The sequence below is a fragment of the Lissotriton helveticus genome, chromosome 8 (assembly GCF_964261635.1).
Source record: "Lissotriton helveticus chromosome 8, aLisHel1.1, whole genome shotgun sequence".
In the NCBI taxonomy this organism is placed as follows: Eukaryota; Metazoa; Chordata; class Amphibia; order Caudata; family Salamandridae; genus Lissotriton; species Lissotriton helveticus.
The window spans coordinates 342,152,401-342,171,554 of NC_136069.1; the positions used below are offsets into that span (position 1 = coordinate 342,152,401).

At 43.6% G+C, this 19,154-nt stretch overlaps 1 protein-coding gene across 3 annotated transcripts in view; it reads right to left on the minus strand.

The window, feature by feature from the left end:
- Positions 1 to 14,335, minus strand: part of FLT3 (fms related receptor tyrosine kinase 3) — a 469,875-nt gene extending 455,540 nt beyond the window's left edge. Inside the window, exon 1 of one of the 3 annotated variants that reach the window (XR_013599399.1) lies at positions 14,152 to 14,295. Coding sequence is in view for 1 of the 3 variants with exons in the window: in XM_078655994.1 (XP_078512120.1) it covers positions 14,171 to 14,219 (49 nt within the window). In the remaining 2 variants the exon portion in view is untranslated. Of the gene's footprint in view, positions 1 to 14,151 lie in introns of all 3 variants that reach the window. The other 2 variants (XM_078655995.1, XM_078655994.1) reach the window with 2 other exon arrangements.
- Between the last annotated feature and the right edge of the window lie 4,819 nt (positions 14,336 to 19,154).

Here is a 19,154-nt window from a genome sequence, read left to right on the forward strand (position 1 = left end):
AGGTTAGCGCTGAGTGGCCCACAACGGAGCCGGAGAGAGATGCTAAGACTAATGGGCCGTCCGAGATTGTGATGGCAAAATTCGAGAGAGTGATGACTTGGCTGAAAGAGAAAGTGCCAATGCAAGACATAGATTGGGTCAGAATAGACCGAACCAGACAGGAACCCAAAGAGACAGTCCACGAATATTACGAGAGATTGCTGAAGGCGTTTAAACAGTATAGCGGCCTGGATGTAATGGATCCAAAAGACATAGGGCAATTCGTGTCCAAGTTCGTCCTGGGACTGAGACCGGATATTAGTTTAATGATTCAGCAACACTCGATTTGTTGGCAAAGTAAACCCCTAGACGAAATACTGAGGTATGCCAGGTACTGCTGTGATGAGATAGACTCCAAGGCTAAGAAACTAAAAGAAAAGTTGATGGTGGTACAGATGCAGGCAGCAGGGAAGGGGGGACAGCAGCAACAGCAGCAAGGAACAGGTACAGGAGGAAAGAAGCAGTACAGTCAGAACAAGGGCAATGAGGAGAGTTCCACCTTTAGACCCAGATTAGACATAGCTGCCTTGAAGAAAACGACTAGGTGCCACCAGTGTAACGAGGTGGGGCATTGGAAACGCGAGTGTCCCTACAATGTAGAGATAGGAGAGCAAGAGATAGAGGAGGAAGAGGTCCAGAGCGCGCCTACAAGAGGGGTGACACCATACCAGGGAAAGGTGCTCAAAGGGGGGGGGGCTCCTCCCCGAGCCCAGTTCCCGCAACCTCCTCGAGTAGGGACTATGGGTAAGACCTATAGACAGATGCCCCTGTTTGTAGAAGGAGAAGAGTGCTATTATGTGGACCCATTAACCGGACAGAGAGTGGAAAGAGAAGACTGCACCCTCGGGGCAGCCTTGGAGGTGGACCAGAGGGGACCCTATGTTGAAGCAGAAGTAGCAGGGTGCCCCACGACATTTCTGGTGGACACAGGAGCCACTAGATCCACGATCAGATCAGCTGCAGTTCCAGACCTGCCCATGTCTGGAGAGACCATACAAGTGGTAGGGGTCGCAAACAGGAGAATAACCAGCCAATTGACAGAACCGGTACAGGTGAAAATAGGGAAGTACAGCGATGAGCACCAGTTTGTGGTTTGCGATTCAAGTCCTGTGTGTCTGCTAGGAAGAGACCTGTTGTGTAAATTGAATTGTACTATATACTGTACACCTCAGGGAGTGGAGGTATTGACCAATGATGATGATGCAGACTTCAAAGTTGCAAACTCAAGAATATGCGTGGAGCTGTACCCTACTTTAACAGTAGATGAGCTCCCCTGGGACTTGAGAGAGACAGTGGCACCAGAAGTATGGGATTTCACTGGGGAAGAGATAGGATTGGTCAAAGGGGTGGACCCAGTGAAAATTGTAGTGAAACCGCATGCTGAGTTCCCAAGAACACCCCAATATAAATTGACTCCAGAAACGATTGCAGGCATAAAGCCCGTGATCGAGTCCATGATTAAACAGGGAATACTGAAAGAAATCGTGGGTAGTCCATGCAACTCCCCGATTATGGGTCTGCAGAAACCAAATGGGAAATTTCGGATAGTACAGGACCTTCGAAAGATTAATAACATAGTCGTTTCGTGTTGTCCAGTGGTACCGAATCCATCAGTGATACTGTTTCAGATTCCATTCCAAGCTGAGTGGTTCACTGTGATTGATCTTTGTCAGGCTTTCTTTTCGATCCCTCTGGACGAAGAAAGCCATTTTCTTTTCGCATTTAAGCTGGAAAATCGCGTCCTAACATGGTGTCGTATCCCTCAGGGGTATACAGAGAGCCCATCGATCTTTAACCAGCTTTTGAAGAAAAATCTTGAAAGTCTAGTGCTGCCCCAGAAGTCAGTTCTGGTCCAGTACATAGACGACCTCCTTGTGGCGTCAGAAACAGAAGAAGCTTGCAGGGAGGACTCTATTGCTTTGTTAAATCACCTAGCTGCCAATGGGCACAAGGTGTCCCCGGGAAAGTTGCAGTACTGCCTGACAGAAGTGCAGTACTTAGGACACCGAATAGAGAAAGGCAAACGAAAGGTGTCACCAGACAGGATAGAGGCGATCATGAAAATGAATGCGCCTAAGACACAGAGAGAGGTCAGGATGTTCCTAGGGATGGTGGGTTATTGCCGACAGTGGATCGCAAACTTTTCACTGAAAGCAAAGCCCTTGCAAAAACTGACGCACAAGGAGGTGAGCGATCCGGTACCATGGGACAAAGACTGTTTGATGGCATTCCTACAGCTGCGAGAGGACCTGTGTCGTGCTCCGGCATTGGGAATGCCTGATTACAATAAACCATTTTTTCTTTACTGTTGTGAGAGAGAAGGTTGCGCGTTGTCTGTGTTAGTCCAAATCCATGGGAATGCCCGTAGACCAGTTGCTTATTTCTCGGCTACTTTAGACCCAGTAGCCGCAGCGTTGCCCGGATGTCTCAAATCCGTTGCTGCAACGGGTGTCAGCATTGAGAGATGTGAAAATATCGTCATGGGGCACCCGTTAGAGGTGTGCGTGCCCCATTCTGTTGAACTGTTGATGACCAGGACCAAAACACAGCATCTGACCAACAGCAGGCTCACGCGCTATGAGCAAGTTATTCTTGCTGCAGAGAATGTGACCCTCAAGAGATGCTCTGTTTTGAACCCTGCCACCTTGATGCCACTCCCAAATGATATCGGGGATGATGATGAATGTACAGACCATGACTGCCTCGATGTGACTGAACTATGCACCAAACCCAGACCCGACATCGTAGATGAGCCACTGACTGACCCAGATGAAATTTTCTTTGTCGATGGCTCATGTGTAAGAGACGAAGTTGGGCAGTTGAGAGCAGCTTATGCTGTTTGTACAATTACTGGAGTTGTGGAAGCTGGGTGCCTGGAAGGAGTACACTCCGCTCAGGTAGCCGAGATTATTGCCTTGACACGTGCTTGCTTGGCAAGCAATCAAATTCGAGTCACCATATACACCGACAGCCAATATGGTTATGGGGTGGTTCATGATTACGGGCAGTTATGGTCTCAAAGAGGGTTCATGACCTCTTCAGGCTCTCCCATTCGCAATGGAGAGTTTGTGCGCCTGTTGTTAGAGGCGTTGCAATGCCCAGCAGGTATCGCAGTTGTAAAGTGCACCGCACATACCAGAAATGAGGACTTCGTTTCGAAAGGCAATAGATATGCTGATGAAGTTGCGCGGTATTGCGCAGAACAAGGGTACTCTTTCACAGAGGTGGAAGTGGGTGGAATAAATGTAAGAACTGAATTAGCCATGATATTGGAAACTGTTGATACTTGGGATGAACTGTCAAACATGCAAGAAAATGCTCCTGATTTTGAAAAAGAAACATGGGAAAAGGCAGGATGTGTAATGGGTGAGTCCCATTTTTGGGTCTCAGCAGATGGCAGAGCAGTGTTGCCCAATGAGATGGTGAGTCCAATGGCCAGACTCATACATGGTCCCGTACACCTAGGGAGAGACGCTATGCTGAGAGTGTTTAGACAGACTTGGTACAATCCTAAGTTTAGAATAGCAGCAGAAGCAGTGTGCCAGCGTTGTGTGACCTGTCAGCAGCTGAACGTAGGGAAAAGAACACCAGTTGCACTGAGTCACATAGGAAGGTCTGGAGGTCCATTCAATCGAATGCAGATAGATTTCATTGAAATGCCGAGATGCAACCGCCTCCGCTATGTCCTGGTGGTTGTTTGTGTGTTCTCCAGATGGGTTGAGGCATACCCTACACGTAGGTGCGACACCCTCACAGTGGCTAAGTTACTGCTTAGGGAACTCATTCCGCGCTTCGGGGTGCCGGCCTCTTTGGAATCAGATAGGGGAACACATTTCAACAGCGAGCTTGTGAAGATGATTTGTGCAGCTCTAAATATCGATCAAAAGTTGCATTGTAGTTACCGACCAGAAGCCTCAGGAATTGTGGAGCAGATCAATGGCACGATCAAAGCCCGAATTGCCAAGGTGTGCTCCTCAACGACCCTGAGTTGGCCTGACGCCCTGCCATTGGTTCTCATGAGCCTTCGTAGTACCCCAGACAGAAGAACGGGGTTGTCACCCCATGAGGTGTTAATGGGGAGAGCAATGAGGCTGCCATCTGTCCCAACTACTGCACTGTTAAATATCACAGATGATATGATCCTGGACTATTGTAAGGGGCTGTCTGACGCCATTCGTTCTGTGTCCCTTCAGGTGCAGGCTGCCGAGGTTCCATCGTGCCAGGGCCCGTGCCATGACCTGTATCCTGGGGACTGGGTCCTGGTGAAAAAACATGTGAGAAGAAGCTGCTTGGATGTTCGTTGGCGTGGGCCCTTCCAGATCATCTTGATTGCGAATACGGCTGTGAAGGTGGGAGGCCTGCCCAATTGGATCCACGCGTCACATACGCGAAGGGTTCCAGCACCTCGGGAAGAAACAGCTCCTCTCTCGGATAGACGTCCAGCAGAGGACCGAGAAGCCATAGAGGGGGCTAGCCAAGCTGAAGAGGTGCCAGCGGAAGCAGGGAACGAGTCTGACCAAGCTGAGGACGGTCAGTACAACAGCGAAACAGACGACGCTACAGAAGGAGAAAGTAGCTGGGAGTACGAGTCAGACACTGACAGGTCTGACAGAGAGCGAGAACAGACAAGAAGGAGAAGGAGTAGAAGGGCACGTGGAGAAGCTAATTGGCCGCAAAGAAGGAGTTCTAGCCTGAGGTCAACTCCAGAGGTAACCCTTCCTCCGATATCAGAAGACTCAGACCCGGAAGAAGGTGCTCAGGGCGCTGAAGCACCGGACCGAAGAAGGTCAAGAAGAGTGCGTGTGCCTAACAGAAGATACTCCACACCTGAGTGGACATATCTGGCGACAAATGTCTTTGAAGCAGGAGACAGGGAGGATTCGAGCGGTGGTGGTGTCCAGTTCTGAGCCCATCGTCACCGTGGAAATACGACTGTTGGTACCCGGAGTCGAACAAGAAGGGTCACTAACATTCATGCTCCCCAGACCTCCCCGCCTCAGCAAGTTAAAACACATGTTTCTTTCAGAATTGCAATTCCCCGACTTTGGTACAACGATAACAGCACATGAAGAGCACAATCTTCGTTTGGAAATACTGAACTTTGCTATCGAAGCTACAGGTACAAACTTGATAGTAGATTGTTAAAGGACTTTGTAAATAAAGCGAGCAGAAACAAAGAAGATTACCTAGCGCCCAGGAAGCAGAGAATATTAGGGAACTTCCCTTGAGTTGATGGAGAAGGGCTAGGGTTGTCTTTATTGAACTGTTAAAGGACTTTTGCGAAAAAGGTTGTCAGCTTCCAGTTGTGTGGATTCTAAAGACAAAAGGATTAAAAAGAGACTGTAAAGGAACGAGAAGAAAAGAACTTTTTGCTAAGATAAGAGAGAGCCATATTGTCTGACGAAATGGAAGCCGGCACCCAGAACCGCAGAGCTAAATGTATAATAGGTACACTAATAGTAGGAGTGATAATATTAATAGCTTTAGTGGTAACAATTTCTTATGTAAAGGGACATGAGGAAGAGGCGAAGGTAACTGATGTGAAATCTGTAGAAACGCTTACACCCACTGTTGCTGGTGAGAAAAGGGAAAACACTCAAGAGAAAGCGTTATTAGCTGCAGAAGCCCGCAGGTTACACGTAGATGAGTCCCAAGGAGACTTTAGGTCAAATGCTTATGCTAAACTCTTATATGAATACGTGGATGCCATGGAGGTTAAGGACTGTTACGTCTGCATGCAGTTGCCGGCGTCTGTAGATGAAGGCATTAGATATCATCACCTCCCGCTGACATATGGCATTACATGTAGCTTATTGCTTAGTATATTTTATGAGAGAGATAGTTTTGAATACTATTTCTCCAACTATGATTCAGTGTTGCCAGAAGTCCCAAATTATAAGCAGATGAACAAATGGGACTACTGGAAGAGTGAAGACAGATTGGCCAAATTCTTCATTCCTTGGATTACCTTAGATACTTCACATGCCCGTAGAAATAACCTGACATGCAAGGTGTCAGAAGTCGAGAAGAAGTTCATAGGGCAGGTGGATGATCGTTACAGGAGACAAAAGATTTTGAAAAAATCAGGACAATGGAAAACAGATTGGACCGAGGAAGAGAAGGCACACAAGAGAAAGGGTAGTAGTGGTCCAATAGCTTTAGATAAGACGCAGAGAGGAAAGCTATGTCTTCACCGAGCCAAAACGTATTATGAAAATGTATACGTGGGAGAAGTCGACTGTGAACATGCTTTCAATATAGAGTACTATACTAAGGATTTCCTGAAGGGAATGCAAGTGATTCCAAATGTGTATTTTGTATGTGGAAGAAATGCTTACGTGAGACTACCTGACAACTGGTATGGATCATGTTACCTAGCAATTGTCTTCCCCAAAATATATCATACACAAGACTTAGTGATCATCGAGGGCAAGACATCATCGAGGGGAAGGAGAGATGTAGGAGATGCAGAAATGGTTGGAGATGTCTTTGGAGCCATGTTCCCTCTTTTGGGAGTAATTCTTAATGATGTTAAGATTAGACGACTGGCAACAGTCGTCGACAGGTTGTCTGCCAGCACTGCTCAGTCCTTAATGCTGGTAGAAGGAGAGATGCAATCGATAAGGGCTATGGTTCTTCAGAACCGTCTTGCGTTAGATGTCCTACTAGCAAAAGAGGGCGGAGTCTGTAAGGCTTTGAAGGTCCAGGAATGTTGTACTTACATTCCAGACAATTCGAAGCCCCTTGAGAAAGTTATTAGGAACATAACTAATATTCACAAGGAGATCGAAGACTTGAGTAGAGAAAATGTCTGGGAAAAGGTGGGCCACGGAATGAGTGAAGTTGGAGGGTGGATTTCCACCTTAGGCAAAAGCTTTGTGTGGTATATACTAAAACCTATCATCATAATATTGATCTGTGGGATTATATTGTGGGGATTGGTGAGGGTATTCAAATGGTACAGAGCAAGAAGGTCAGAAAGAGCCCAAAGAGAGCAGCTGCAGAGATTGGCTGCCATACAAGATAATCAGTACAGGAGTCTGAGGGCTCTGGAAGCGCAGAGACAAATTATGCCAGCAATAACTGCAGTTTAAATGTTAGTGATGACCCCGAGAGGTCATCAAAGGGGGGAACTGAGAGAGCGCAAACTGATCTAAATGTATGAGTGCATCACACTTACCTGTAGTAAGCACAAATCATGAGGAGAAATGCCATGAGTGCTAGTAGTATCTGTAATTATATTCTGAATGTATAGCTAATGTAGAGATTTAAGTAGAAGTGGAACTAATACAGAAATGTGTGACACTATATGATTTTATTAGATGTGATTATTCCTGAATTCATGTCGTGTAGCTGCTAAAATGTAAGATGGCATGTGGTAAAACGCAGAATGTGGTAGGCCTCAGGGCCAAAGCTAGAAGGTGTTTCTTTTCACGACATAGATTGCAATAATGTTTTGGCCATTGCATTAATGGGCCATGATTTATAGATGTGTTTACTGAATAATAGAATAAGAGTATTAACATGCTTTAATTAATGAAGAAATTGAATGCTATAATCATTATGAGAAATGCTGTAGGCCTGAATTATTTTTAAACATTGATTTACACGTACATGTCTGGGCTGAGAAATGTTGCAAACCTTTTTGGAAGTCTATGAGAGTTGGGTTCTTGGCCGCAGATGTCTGTCTGCAAGGGAAAGGGAGGATCCGATTATAAATAATATGAATAGAGGTCTGTTCAGTAGACGGCCCAGACATGGAGGAGGGTTCTGGAATGTTTAAGGGGTATCAGCGGGCCGGAGAAGAGTCTGAGAAGCAAGGTCAACTCCAACGTATGAGGCCCAATACAAAGCAGCATGGAAAAAGCCAGAAGCTACACCACGTGAGAGGCGTCTCATGAGGGGCGTCTCAAATGTTGTTGACTGTTTTGTATTAGGGACAGCACCCCTGGGTGGAGTTAGAGCAGATACCTGAGGACCCTTTAGAGAGCGGATGGGTAGGCAGAGAGGGGTCATGACTGGAGAACTATAGGTTTTCACCAAGAGACTTAGAGTGAGTGACTTCCCTTGGGGGTCATTCACTGCTGACACCTTTGCTAGGTTGGGATTTGGTTAAGTAGGGATACCATCTAGAGCAGGGTAGGGACAGCCTAACCTGTGTGTTTTCCTCCAACTTAAATGAAGGAGAGATATGCGTCAATGCTGATAGCTTTATTATTCTTAGAACTTGTGTTAGTAATTTCCGTTGCTCGTCTGAGGGCTTTCAGAGAGCACATGTATGTAGTTGGACCTGTGTATCTCGTGAATCTCATTCTGAGATGCCTGTATTTGCAGCTTATCATATCTTTACAATAAACTTTTGAAAGCTAGAAGTTGTTTGTGATCTTTGGGAGCAGAGTCCTTTATTGGGTGAACTAACTTGCTAATGGATGCACTTTCTTCCTCAAAGACAGGCAACAAAGGTTCAGTCGACCAGATCGAGGTTTAGGTCAATAGTGATAAGGTAGCGATCAAAATCTCGCCCTTCCACTCCAAACATTGCTTCATCATACACCATTTCCTAATGTGTCATATCACTCAGAGGTATATTTCCCTCACGCTTCTGCTTAGAATAATTTTGGGAAATGCAATGCGTGTTTCACTTTGAGGATTACTTTCGTAAATGGCCAGACGGTTCAACATTTTTCTGTCAAAGTGCTTAAAATTACATGCTCTGTCACAGTCTGCTGAGAATGATCCAGGTGTATTGTATGAACTTCAATGAGTCCACAAATATCCTCGGATCCATGGTACACAAACAAATGAAAACTGCAGGGTCTGTGTATCCTTTTAAATTACTGGATTGCAGTGGAACAGTGCAAATCCAAACAATGAGCAAGATGGAATAATATTGATTAATTTAAATAGCAATGCACAACTTAAAAGGCCCCTTGGAGCTTTAAAAGTATTCACATTAGCAGAGACCTCATGACTTCCGGATCATAAGCCAGCACAGACTGTTTAGCAAAGTCTTTTTTTTTTTTTAAATGTTTGATATATTTCTAGTAAATCTCTTAATTTTGCCAGTTGAAGGAAATTCTGTATTTCCTCTCCTTACACCATGAAGAGACTACCCGCCAAGGATTTCAAACTTATTTTAAGGGACCACAAAAAAAATGTATTTGCTGATCTTTTAGACCTGTTGGTAGCCTAAAACGCCATCAGCCATACATCCTCGTTGAATATGCTATGAGCCAGAGTAGGCATTGAAGATCAGTCTTACATTGGCTCTAATCATTCCTAGCATCCAGAATCCAATTCATTATCAGTGGCGATCACTGCGGAATGGGGAATAAAGTGATCTTTATAAAAATAAAGATTGCTTACCTGTTCACGCCACAAGCTTCTCGTCCTCTTCTGCTCTTCTTTACTCCCGGAAGCAGGAAGCATCCAGGCTCCCCTAAGCCAATCACGACTCTGCTGTCACCATGACACCAGCGTCGTGATTGGTCTGTGGACCGTGGCTCGGTGCTCAGCCGAGACTGCGAGCCTGTGCATGATCTCCACCCAGGCTGTGCATTACAACCCAGTGGAGAACATGCTAAGTGCGCATGATTGTTTGGCCGGCCAAAAACAGCCGTCCAAACCATCATGCGCACTTGAGGTTCATATACCACTCCTTCTCCTGCATTGTGACAGAAGCCCAGCTCCGCCTCGCCCAACTAGGCTCCGTAGAGAAAAATAAAATGATAATAATATGCTGTTATTATCATTTTATTTTTCCTTTGTTGCACTGCTCAGAAGCAGTAGGGCCATGCTCCTCTGCCTTAGCGGAGGTGCCACTGTTGTTCATTATACTCTACTCCTTTGAGTGGTCATAGTACAATTTAAACTGTTGTTTACCACAAAGATGATCACTCTCTCCTCACCTCTTTAACATGTACATAGATCCACAGACTGTAATGGTAAAAGGAGAAACTCAAGAATTGACACCAAAACGTGGCTGTACCTCATGGTCTTCAATCCTTTGAAAATAATCAATCCGAAAATTTTACTAAAAAAATGTATTGGATGGATGTCTACTTTTTGTTGAAACTGAATCCTAGGATGACTGAATTCCTACTTCATCATTCCAAATGCAGTCACCTACCTGTGTAAAAATGGCTTAAAGCTCTTCTCCCCTCCTTAGGAATTTCACCTGCAACTGCCCTCGTAGCAAAATCCTGGGATTAACGATAGACTGAAACTTAAATTTCCTTGAGTTTGTTAATAAACTAACAAGAATAACTTCACACTCTTAAAGAAAATCAAGACCTCCATCCCACTAGAAGAAATCAGGTCATCAGGTCACGCTCTGGTACTCAGCCTTATACCTAGCAACAATGCCAATTTATCAGGTCTATCCACATCCATCATTGTGTCCCTTAGAGCCGCACTACATGCTTCAATACAGTTGGAAGCAACTCAAGCAAATCAGATCACATAACTTTGAGTCTAAAGTAACTCTACTAGCTGTCAGTGGGGACACGTATGAATTTCAACATCCGCCAAGATGACACACAAGGTGGTACACTTGAGCTCCCATGCTACCTTAACTATGCACCAGAGGAAGGGAGACCAAAACCAACAAGAGAGAGAAAAAGTGGGACTGAAACTGGAGATCATGAAAATTAATAAAAATCAAGACTGTGAAGCAAAGCTTTTTCTGCCCAGCAACAGGTTATGGAACCAAATCCGAGAAACCATCAGAAATATTCCAAACTACTTTGCCTTCTGAAAACAATTCTATCATTCACTTTTTCTGGCTCATGCTACCATACTATTCCCCTGATATGCAGTTGGAAGTTGAAGTTATAAAAATGTTCTGTTGTAACTGAATTTTTACATAAAAAGAGCCCTGCTGTACCTCTGGCTAGAGTCATGCTCTGTAAATGCCATAAACACATAAATAAATAAATAGATTCTGAAAGATTCAGTAGCACATATTAAATAAACGTTTTTATCAATGCAGTGCATCATTCATCTTACTTGTCAAGATTTTTGTAACTGATGTAAAACATCAGAGACACAGCCATATTTTTTCAAATCAAAAAGAGTTCTTGCAGATGAATAATAAATATGTTGCATCCTGGAGATCGTTTTTTTGATAGACAAACTTTTCCTTGGTCCTCTGTCGCGTTTTCTGAAAGTCGTACGCATTTTTAACTTGAGAAGCACGTCATGGACAATAATGTTTCATTTCATCTAATCCTCCAATTGCAGATCCAACATGTATTCTATATAAAAAAGAACTATCCAAATCTGGACCAAGAGCAGTTATCTCATTTGAGGAGATCTTGTTTTAGTAAGGATCCCTTGCTTCTTAATATTGTGTGCCCCTATTTCCACTAAGTAGCAAATATCTCATTCTGGCCTACAATCTGTGACTTTATACCATTTCCATCCTACACACACAGAGAATCCACCTTTTCTAAATCCAATACAGTTCAACTGATCAAAATACTTGGAACTTCTAAACACAACGTGTACAAACTACTATGACACCTTACACCCATTCTTGCACATTAACTTTTTGGCCTTTTTAACACTGTACTTTTTAGCAACACCATCACAGCTTGATGGTTGTCAAAATTGTATCTCTTTATCAACAGTAATAAATATTTGATTCTAGCCTCTTGTAATGCCGCACATAAGAACATGAAACATATTTTGAGTTCCGTTATAGCAGATGTCACAAATAGAAGATGTTTGAGAGTTCTTTCTCCAATACTATGTTTAGAGGGACTATTTCAAAGTGCAAGTACATAATAAAAAGTCGTATACTATGTGGGTTTTGAAAAGATGAGCATGGTTGAGCCAGTGAATACAAAATATAATTTCATACTGTATTATGCAGTTTAGTTCAAGGAAGTACAAGGCACTTTATCCAGCTTAAAACTAAGATACAGAGATTGAGCTCTAAGAAACTCTAAGAAACAATCGGTGATGCCCGATTACGATTTTGTCTTAAGTTAAACTAAGTTTAACTTAAGTTTGTCTTAAATTTAATTTAAGACAAAATCGTAATTTAAAACAAAATCCTAATTTAAGACAAAATCCTAATTTAAGAGAAAATCCGAATTTAGGACAAAATCCTAAATTAAGACAAAATCCTAATTGAAGACTACTAAACGCCTTCTGTGAATACCAAAAGTAGTAAGTTTATGATTTTGTCTTAAGTTAGTTCTGCGAATCGGCCCCACTGACTGCTCCGGCCTTGACATTGGTTGGAGAGCTGTGGTTGGCAGCTGTGGATGAGAAGTGTTTGTGCCTCTGCATTTGCGGCATAAATTAGTTAAACTTGGCAATTTTTAAGACAACACTATACTGAATGTTAATGTTCACCCGTGAGCTATTGCTTCACACTGTTTATTTCATTGTATATTTTGCCTGGTGTGTCATTCGCATAAATAGGATGTACATCTCGAGAACATCGATGCTTGAACCGTGTATGACCTGTGACCAACGGCTGCATTTGCCCTGGTCTCAACTACTGATGCAAATGCCTGAATTTAATTATTGTAGCTCTAATTTGCTGTATCCTTGTATCCTGCTACTGTTGTAAAGCACTCTGATGCCTTCAGGCCATGTCCGCGCTATATGAAAAATGTAAAAAATAACATAAATCACTACCACTGTCATCACTACCACTATCACCACTACCAGCTCCACTAGCACCTTCACTATCACAACTACCACCATCACTATCATCACAACTATTTCCACTGCCACCAAAACCATCACCGTAAATATCACCCTCAAGTCACCATCACCACCTATATCACTATCACTATCACTACTATCAGGAATATAATCTCTACTGCCACTACTGCCAGCGCTAATATCACCACCATTATCGCCACTGCTACCACCATCAGCACTACTATTATCACCTTCAATACTACAACCAACACCACCACCTCCACAACATTCTCATATACAATGCAAGACAGCCAATGACTGAACAGGAATTAAACATGGCCACGTTCTCTCAACCTGTGTGCTTCAGTGAGATGAAGCAGAATGTGATTGGCAACTGTGCAGACCAATGGATGAAGAGCACCACATATATATGTATGTGTGAGAGAGTGTATGTGTGTGCGCGTTTTTGATTAAGTGTGTGTGTGTGTGCATGTGTTTGATTGAAACATTCTCTAGGCCAGATCTAATATATTGTCTAGGGCAATTGTTGTTACATGTGAATGATTCCGTTAGTAAGTTTGTTAGAGACAGAGTCAGTCTGTGAGTGAGTGAGCTTGTCGGTCTGAGAGTGACAGAATAAAAAATAAGTGAGCGAGACTGAGCAATGGAGCAGAGTGCAAACACGGTGCTGGAGGTCAGTTCACCCCAACTCTGTAAACAAATAGTGAGTTATTTCTAAAAGCAACCAGAAGTAATGCGACTGTCCGTGAGTCAGTATAGAAACTACTGCTTAGCTTACCATGTGTAGTGAAATGTGCATCAAAAGATTGTTAACAATTACACAATGTTCCATGAAGCTAGGGAAGTTTTCTCTTCTTAGATCTCATATTACAATTGAATGTGATAGAATATGTATAATGCTCGGGACAGCGTTATGGCCAGGCAGAATGTACATTACGCCAGCGTAATTCATGCTTTGAGTTAAGTTTGTTACACTAGATTCCAGAAAGTATGCCATTACACCACTCAAGTAACTCGTTTGTAGGGAAATTATAGCGCCGGAGCACAGAAAGAATACGAACAACAACAATGAAACGGCTGTGTTTGCAAAACTATGGTTTTTCACGCGCGATCTCTTAGAGCAAAGGCATCCTCGTGTCAAAAATTGACAAAATGATGCATTTTGTGCTCAAATATACTTCTAAATGGCGGTATTGTATTATGCACAGTTAGGTTTAATTTAGCAAAACTGTCCCAACATTTTGCGTAATTACAAGATTTCGCATACCCCTAGACGTCATCCTTTATTCGCATATCCATATCAAGTGCTGACAATGATCCCACTCCACAGTTGTAGATGCAGAGAGGCGGTCAAAGTGAACATGGTCAGACATCCATTGTTAGTTAATAGAGTGACATGCTTAATAACTTTTAATATTTAAAGTTTATTACAGCATTTTTTCGTGCCTACCTTGTATCCAGACTAGCCCCCAGCTTGCAGCGGCCTTGCGCACACACATGCTCCTGATTCAGTGCTGTATTGAGTCGCTGGCTGCTTTTCCTGTATACTAACCTAGTGGCCTCCTCCTCAGACACAAAGCACAGCCCACTCGAGACCCCTGATAAAGTGTTGACTGTTTCAGCTTCTCTAATGCTCTCAGTTCTGCAGGTGGATATTTTGACGCAGTACGTCACTCACCACAAAACCACTCACTGTGGCTAACCACTTCTTCATTCTCTTAAGCATCTCAGAGTAAAAACTATTGAACGATAAGAAAATAGCTTTGAGATGGTATGGGTAAGAGAGGGGATGACTAGTTGGGGTCAGTTGCGGAGGACAGGCACGCAGCATTTACAGGCATTATTAGTGTTATTATTAAAAGCGGTAAATTTGAGGGCCACACACTCTGGGCCCGATTCACAAAAGTAATCTGAGACAAAATCCTAACTTTACGACTTTCAGTATTCACAGAAGGCATTTAGTAGTAGTAAAGTTAGAAATCCTAACTTTACTACTACTAAATGCCTTTTGTGAATACTGAAAGTCGTAAAGTTAGAATTTTGTCTCAGATTACTGGAATTTAAAATTATGGTGCCTAATCCAGAAATAATTTTTTAGTTCTAAACTAAAACTTTTTGTGGAGTCCGGGGGGCGATCTGTGCCTGCGTCTGCCCTACCTATAATGTGCAGAGTTCTCCTCCATAAAGGCAGAGAACTCCACGTACAGAGCTCCCCATTTTCTTCTGTAGATGGAGGAAGTACAACGCGGAGTGATAGGAAAATGAGAACACCCGTTACTAAGTGGGCGGAGTAAGGAAAACATCAAGAAGGAAAGCAGCTGCAATATGAAGACATGTCCACAAAAAGTAAGATAGTTGCTATTCAACAAAGTTTCACCCACATTTACCACAATGATCTACTGAACAAACAGACTCAAATCTACTCCAGTCAAGCCCTAGAGTAATTCACACACCACACTTGACCAGTCACTGGTACTGTAATGCACTATGATAGAAATCAATGGAAGCAAGGATAAAAGTAACGCTTACTAACAAGAGGAAAATTAGATGGACATTATTTTTGTATGCTAAAATTTATATATAGCAATTTCAGATTTATTTCTTGTCACTTACTAAAAGTTGTGCATCATTAAATATAGGTGCAAGAACCCAAATTTACAACAAGACTTCATTCAGATTGATCACACCTGCTACAGTCATATGCAAATCAGTCTTGACCCTGCTCCTCATGAGAACTGTCCAGCCTTGGCTGCCAGGCAAGGTTCTCCCTGAACCGGAACATATGCAACCCAGGATCAGTTTCACCCTTATTCTCCTTGTATTCTGTTCGTTCAACCCCAACCCACAACCCTCCCCTACCAGAGTTGTTATGTTTCTAGTAAGTCTTCTCCCTAAGCTCCAAAACCAAACCCACTGTGTCCACATCATCAGGTGATGTCCAGTCCTGGCACTCAAACCAAAGTGACCGGACTTTCAACTTTTCACATTTTTAGCTCACATTATCCCAGTTTGTCTGTGTACGTATTATGGTTCCCTGACATGATTTCTTAATTTAAAGCTCTATCTACATAGACTTGTTAATTGATTTTTTGCCCCTCCTCAATACCAGACGACTTTCCCATATCTAAGGAAGAGAACAACATGACACGTTCAAAGAAAATTATGGAATTGTTAATTAAATATGCTTCAAAAGATCATGAAACCCTAAAAAAGGAGAAATGGGAGGTGAGGAAGACAGAGCAATTGACACATAAATAAATTACCAACACTGTGAAACAGGAAATGGAAAAGCACTACAGAAGCATGAAAATGAAGTGAAACATATAAAACAGCAGACATTTTTGAAGAAGGATCAAGATTACATGAATCGGTACAAAAGGGGGTGGTGATGGACGGAGCATCAGAACCAATCAAATACTCACACCCAATCAAAAGATCTGGGTTTAATCCATCACAGTTCTTTAGCCCACTCTGCCACCCCAGTTCAGACATGGCCATATGGAAATCAGTCTGACCCTGTGCCTCATGGGAACAGTCCAGCCCGAACTGCCAAGCCATGCCTTCCCTGGACCGGAACAAGCTTCCTAGGACCGGTTTCTGGCATTCCAGCCGTCTTCAGCCAGGCTTGCTTGAATCCAGTGGCAAAGTGAGCAAGGGACTCACGTCGGAGCATACCCTGCCAAACTTATGGCGAACAAAGCGGTACAAAAGCGGGTGGTGATGGACGGAGCATCTGAACCAATCAAACACTCACACCCAGTCAAAAGATCTGCCATGCCTTCCCTGGACCGGAAACAAGCTTCCTAGGACCAGTTTCTGGCATTCCAGCCGTCTTCAGCCAGGGTTGCTTGAATCTGTTATAAACAGAATTTCATTCTTATTCTTATCATAGCCCTTGTCTCGTTTTTTCACATTGGTCCACAGAGTTGTTTCATGATCTACTGATAGAGCCCGTGACTCTGCTTTGTCCAAGCAGGTTTTAGTATATCCTCTCTCCTTGAAATCACGTTTTAAGCTCTTAACATGTTTTTGAAAATTCTTTTCCTCACTGCAATTGCGACGAGCTCTTATAATCTCCCCATAGGGTATTGCATTGATCGTGCCCTTAGGATGGGCACTTCCAGTATGTAAGATACTATTGCAAGCTGTTGCTTTTTTGAAGATGTCACTATGTATTTTGTTCTCCACTACATACAATTTCAGATCTAGAAAGTCAATTGATTCATCAGAGTAATTCAAGGTCATTTTGACTTAAAACCTATTTTGGTTTAAAAACTCATGATCATCTAATAGTTCTTTGATCCCGCCATTCCAAATCATTAGGACATCATCTATTTTTCTGCCATAGAAAATTATGTTATCACTCCATCTCTGAGAGCCAGGTCCCCAGGCATGCTCCGTCTCATGCAAACCCATAAAGAAATTTGCATAAGAGGGAGCAAAGCTGGATCCCATGGCTGTACCTTGTTTCTGCAAGAACCAATCCCCATTATGCAAAAATGCATTCATGTCAAGGACCATCCGTGTCATTTCAATTACCATTAAGGTGTGCTCCAAATTACTAGCATTTTGTTTATACAGAAAGTGTTTGAGAGCATCTATACCACAGTCACTCTTTATACATGTATATAAACTCCCTATATCAAATTAGAGCTATGCAACACATGAAAGATGATGTCTAAAATGGTGTGTCACAATACAGCAATTATGTGTAAAAAAAATTCTGATTTGTAAATAGTGTAAATTTATGTATAATAATTGTTATATATGTATATGTGTTAAATTGTAGCCCTGAAGATGTCCAGGACTGGTACACCCGAGCCAAGGCTGTAGTCGCAGGATTTCCCCTGGCACAATGAGCACCTCAGGGGGCTGCTTCCTAGCCAGGGCATAGTAGACCTTAATGCAGAGAACGACCCACTGAAGGATGCTGAAAAATGGATCCTCCCAGAGGACAGGATTTACCCGTGCCAACCCCCTGACTACGCATTGCATGCAGAGCGGTCAATTATGAAGTGAGTAGATATTGGGGAGGTTGTGGGAGGAAGAGTGTGGGATTGGCAGAAGTCCTCCACACAAGGGATGTATTCTCCTTCAGAAGTTTGAGAGATACTGAAGCTGCACCTCTGTTAGAAGGCGAATTAGTGATGTCATTAAGGTTACCTGCACAGGCTATTATGCTCTTATACCTGTTACCACAGAAGAGACATAGGGAGGGGAATGGTTCCTCTACAGTCCTTCAAGAAAGTCACAAACCACAATATAGTAGAGTACCAGTGTCAGACGAAAGGGCACAAGACCCCAAGTCGGGTCCATCACCTCCTATTAAGATTCGCATGGGGGCTGTTCAGAATGGAAAGGCCATCTTTAAAGGATGTTGATGCCTCACAAACACTAGTGTCATGCTGCATCATCGGCATCCTCTCTCCACTCCAGTAAGATGGTACTAACGAGGCGGACTCGAAGACTTGGCGGTAGGAGGGAGTTCTTACATAAAACTACTGGACAGTAACGAGATCCAGATGAGTTAATAATACCTTTGGATTCCTAAGTTATGACTTTTATTTGTGAGGACCCTAGGAATGTTAAAATCCAATTTAATGACGGTTGTCACAGAGTACAATGACTCATTCCCACTCAATATTTGCCAACATGTTCTGCCCTTACAACTTAGCCTAAAAGGTCTGGGGCATTCATCAGGGCAGGATAATCCCTACAGTGTTATCCTAAGAGTCAAAAGGAACCTAGATATTAATGTACGTGAAACACCTACTAAGTGTCCCAAGTGAATCATACCTGGGCTATAACCTCCAGGATTCCGTAGATGAATTATCAGCTTATCTCCCTGCTTCCGTTCCCAGCCAAGGTCAGCGAGAAGATCGTCAACAGACAGCTAACCCGATACCTCGAAGAAAACATCATCCTGGACCCATCCCAGTCAGGGTTCCACTAGCAACCACAGCACGAGACTGCCCTCATCGCCGCCACCGACGACATCAGGACCCTGCCGGACAACAGTGAGACTGCGGCCCTCATCCTCCTGGACCTCTCCGCCGCCTTCAACACCGTCTGCCACCGCACACTACGCACACGCCTCCACGGTGCAGGGATCTGAGACAAGGCCCTGGAATGGACCACCTCCTTCCTCTCCGGCAGAACCCAGAGCGTCCGCCTCCCCCATTCCGATCCGAAGCCTCCAAGATAATCTGCGGTGTACCCCATGGATCATCCCTCAGCCCGACACTGTTCAACATCTACATGGCCCGCTTGCACAAGTCGCCCGACAGCACAACCTCAACATATTCTCCTATGCCGACGACACTCAACTGATCCTCTCCCTCACTAAGGTCCCCCTCACTGCCAAACCCAACCTCCACGAACAAATGAAGGCCGTCGCCGACTGGATGAAGATCAGCCAACTGAAGCTGAACACA